This window comes from Plecotus auritus (assembly GCF_963455305.1).
Source record: "Plecotus auritus genome assembly, chromosome: 10".
NCBI lineage: Eukaryota > Metazoa > Chordata > Mammalia > Chiroptera > Vespertilionidae > Plecotus > Plecotus auritus.
In genome coordinates, this window is record NC_137785.1 from 14,271,002 (window position 1) to 14,274,681 (window position 3,680).

Consider the following 3,680-nt stretch of genomic DNA (forward strand, 5'->3'; position numbering starts at 1 on the left):
TCCAAATCACAATGTAAATGTCTCCCCATTTATTTAGTTCATCTTTTATTTCTTTCATTCATTATTTATAGTTTCCTCATATACATTGTGTACATGTTTTATTAGACTCATCCCTAAGTATTTCGATGGAGGGATAGCTGGTACTGTTTTTTTACATTTCAATTTCCCATTGTTAATGCTAGTGAATAGAAACATAACTTTTTGTGTGTTGACTTGGTATTCTACAACCTTTCCAATTTCAATGATTACTTACGGTGGCTTTTTTTGTAGGTTTAGGGAGATGGTTTCCGCATGGGACTTTCATGTTTCCGCATGGGACACGTAAGCCAGGATTAGGTGCAGCTAACCTTAACCTTGGCAGGACACCATTCCTCCTGGGACAGGAGAGCCTGGGAGGCTTAGGAAGGGCTGCCACAAAACGCTGTTCTCACTGCTCCTCTGTCCTTCAGGGAAGCTGTCCTAACAGGTCCCTCCTTGCCGTCTCCCAGTGATGACAGGTCTGAGGCTTCTACCTCGGGCCTGTGGGGTCGAGCTGCAGGCTCCAAAGCTGCTCAGACACAGCATGGCATTCTCTCCTCAGCAACAGGCTCCCGTCATCCTTGCTGCGGTCACCTGACCCCTTTGTTGGATTGTCACCCTGGGCAAGGGGCAGGGCAGCTGGCACCCTGGGTTAGTCTTACTCTCATTGTCTATGTAAATATTAAACTGTCTGAATCTAAAGGGGCTTGATGGGCCTGCCCCGTGTAGCTCCGTTGCTTGAGCATCGTCCATGCACCAGGAGGTTGCTAGTACGATTCCTGGTCAGGGCATATGCAGGGCTGCAGGCTCCATCCCCATTACAGGGGCCTTTCCGTTGACGTAGCGCTCTCACATTGATGTTTCTCTCTCTCTCTCCCCCTTCCTCTTACTCTAAAAATTCAATAAACTATTCTTTAAAAAAATAAAAAATAATCAAAAAAATTGAAGGGCTCCTTGTCTTGCGACTGACTGGCTGAATCTATCAGCTTTGCCTCTGGCTCTACAGTAGCGTCGGTGGGATTTCTAGGTAGATAATTTCAGTGTACAGACATGAAGCCCTCTGGTGATACCTTGTGATTTTGCTTCAAGGTCAGTTGTGCTGTTTACCGAGAGCTTTCTATGTTTTTAGTCAGGAATTCCTCGCCTGTAGGTTGGGAATAGAAATGAAGCACCAAGCGCGTTCATTTAGGAAAGAGGAACATAGCTCCCCCAGGTCTGGGGCCCCAGCAGCTGTGCTGTGTAAACGGGAGGGGAGTCTCCACAGGCGGGACTCCTGTCAGGTGCCCGGGCAGGAGGACACACTAAGGAAACCTGCCAACGTAGATACCAACCCACACAGACACCTGCCAGATTAAGAGAGGAGGGCTAATATACGTGAATGCCTGGACCTCTCATACGGAAGTACTGCACAGACACTTAATAAGAGGAGGGAGTCCCTCCACTAACCATGAGCTTTACCAGGTCTGAAAGTCTCTGCCTCATCTCTCTTTCACCTTCCCAACCTACTCACGGTGACCTGGGGGAGGGGAACCAGCAGAGAACAGAGGGGCCATGGAATAACCCACTTATCTCGTGGCAACAACAGTGATGATGACAATACAATAACAGTGAGAAACGTGGGTGGGGCCTCTCTTTGGACCAGGCACTCTACAAGGTGCTCTTTCCGTCGGTTTTGTGAATCCCAGAGGGTCTATCCTACATCTATCTGTTCCTTTTTTATTCTCCCTACCAGGGTTTCTGAAGCCCTGCTCTCCTTCTAGATCATGCTGCAACATCATAATTTCCCCTAAAAAAACTCAGAAGAATTATAGACAGTGCAGGTCTGGAGGTGGATTATGTGCAAGAAGTGTGGGAAATCCAGGATGAGCCAGCATGTGGTGGGTGACGTGCCAATGAGTCTTTGCTAACTGGGTTTCCCCTATAACAAAGAAACACGTCACAACTTGCAAAGACTCCTAAGTAGTATCCCCCTGAGGCTTGGAGACATCTGGAAGATGGAAATCAGTTGGAACTGGTTCAGGAATAATTTATTAAAATGATGCGGTGTTTTCTCCCACGCAGCTATGACTCTTGGTGCCCCTCCCTTTCTGGCAGCCCCGACCCCTGTTTATATAAGTCAGAGTGTACGGTCCCACACCCGGTCCTCCTGCTGCTCTGCCATCAACTACGCTGGAGGGTCATCCAGAACCATGGTGCCCAGAATCTTTGGTAAGAGGGCACCAGCCCCAAGTCTAGCGTATGTGTTATCACACCCGTAATGTACCTCTGAGCCTCAAACTTACTTCTCTCTCCTACTCTATTATTGGTTTCCCACCCCCTAAACCTCGCCCCCAGAACATGTCTGACTGCATTACAATCTCTCCCCCAACCTGCAAATTTCAGAATCTTAGCTTTTCCCAGAGCCCTTCCTGCCACCCAGAGTCTGTCTCGAAATCCCCTCTGAGCTGTTAGCAATGAAAGAAGCTCATTGGCCCCATGAGAGTAACCAGAAGGCTATGCTCCAGGATTATTCTCATTCCCCTTCTGCCTCTCAGCGGCCGTCTTCATTTTTGAACTCCTGTTCTCAGACTCAGAAGGACTCACAGGTGAGAATGGTGCAGGGAGGAGGGAGGAGGGAGGAAGTGGCACTTTACATGGGAGGAGGCTTCCAAGGTCTAAGACCGGCCCTGGAGCCCATTCTGCTCTGGCTTGTTCAGATACTGGGCTGTGGATGTGCCACCCAGCACCCAGGTGTGGGGACAAGATCTACAACCCCTGGGAGCAGTGCTGTGATGACGGCAGCATCCTGCCCTTGAACCACACCCGCCTCTGTGGCCCCAACTGCACCTTCTGGCCCTGCTTCCAGCACTGCTGCCTTGAGTCCTTGGGCTCTCGGAATCAGGCCGTTGTCAGGTTTAAGGTCCCAGGCACAAAGTCCAGCTGCATTGCCGCCCCCCTCGGCAGGATCTGTGGCCAGGTAAGAGTCCAGATCTGGCTGTGGGCAGGGCAGCGGGTGGCATTTGTTGCATCAGTCTCTGCTGAGTTTCCCATCACCCATCTCTGGGTCAATATGTGATCTGTTCTCTCTCTTTCTCTCTCTCTGATCCTCTCTCATCTCTCTCTCAAGGAATACTTGCCCAGCAAGCCCTCTACCAGAACTGAATTTATCTGGACCATCCTGAGGAGCATAGACACAGGACACTCAAGACTGTAATATTTGCTGGTCAGCAGTCCTATGATAAAATATAAGGTCTCTAATCCTGGCTGGATAGCTCAGCTGATTAGAGCATCGTCCTGATACACCAAGGTTGTGGGTTCAATCTCCAGTCAGGGCACATGCCAGAAACAATGTATAAATAACTGGAATCCTATATAATAAAAGGGTAATACGCAAATGACCCTAATGGTGGAACCAGGAAGGACTGGTCGCTATGATGTGCACTGACCACCAGGGGGCAGACGCTCAACACAGAAGCTGCCCCCTGGTGGTCAGTGCACTCCCACAGGGGGAGCTCCACTCAGCCACAAGCTGGGCTGAAGGCTGCAAGCACAGCGGCAGTGGCGGGAGCCTCTCCCACCTCCTCAGCAGCGCTAAGGATGTCCAACTGATGGCTCAGGCCCGCCCTGGGGAGCGAGCCTAAGCCTTCAGTCAGACATCCCCCAAGGGTTCCCAGGCTGCCAGA

At 50.3% G+C, this 3,680-nt stretch overlaps 1 protein-coding gene across 1 annotated transcript; it reads left to right on the plus strand.

Moving 5' to 3' along the window:
* Nucleotides 1-2,207: 2,207 nt before the first annotated feature.
* On the plus strand, nucleotides 2,208-3,211 carry IGFL4 (IGF like family member 4; the record flags this gene model as incomplete). The annotated part of the gene is made up of 4 exons (XM_080644913.1): nucleotides 2,208-2,226; nucleotides 2,553-2,603; nucleotides 2,715-2,974; nucleotides 3,125-3,211. The coding sequence occupies 4 exons, from the start codon at nucleotides 2,208-2,210 to the stop codon at nucleotides 3,209-3,211; spliced, it is 417 nt and encodes a 138-aa protein (XP_080501039.1).
* Nucleotides 3,212-3,680: the final 469 nt, after the last annotated feature.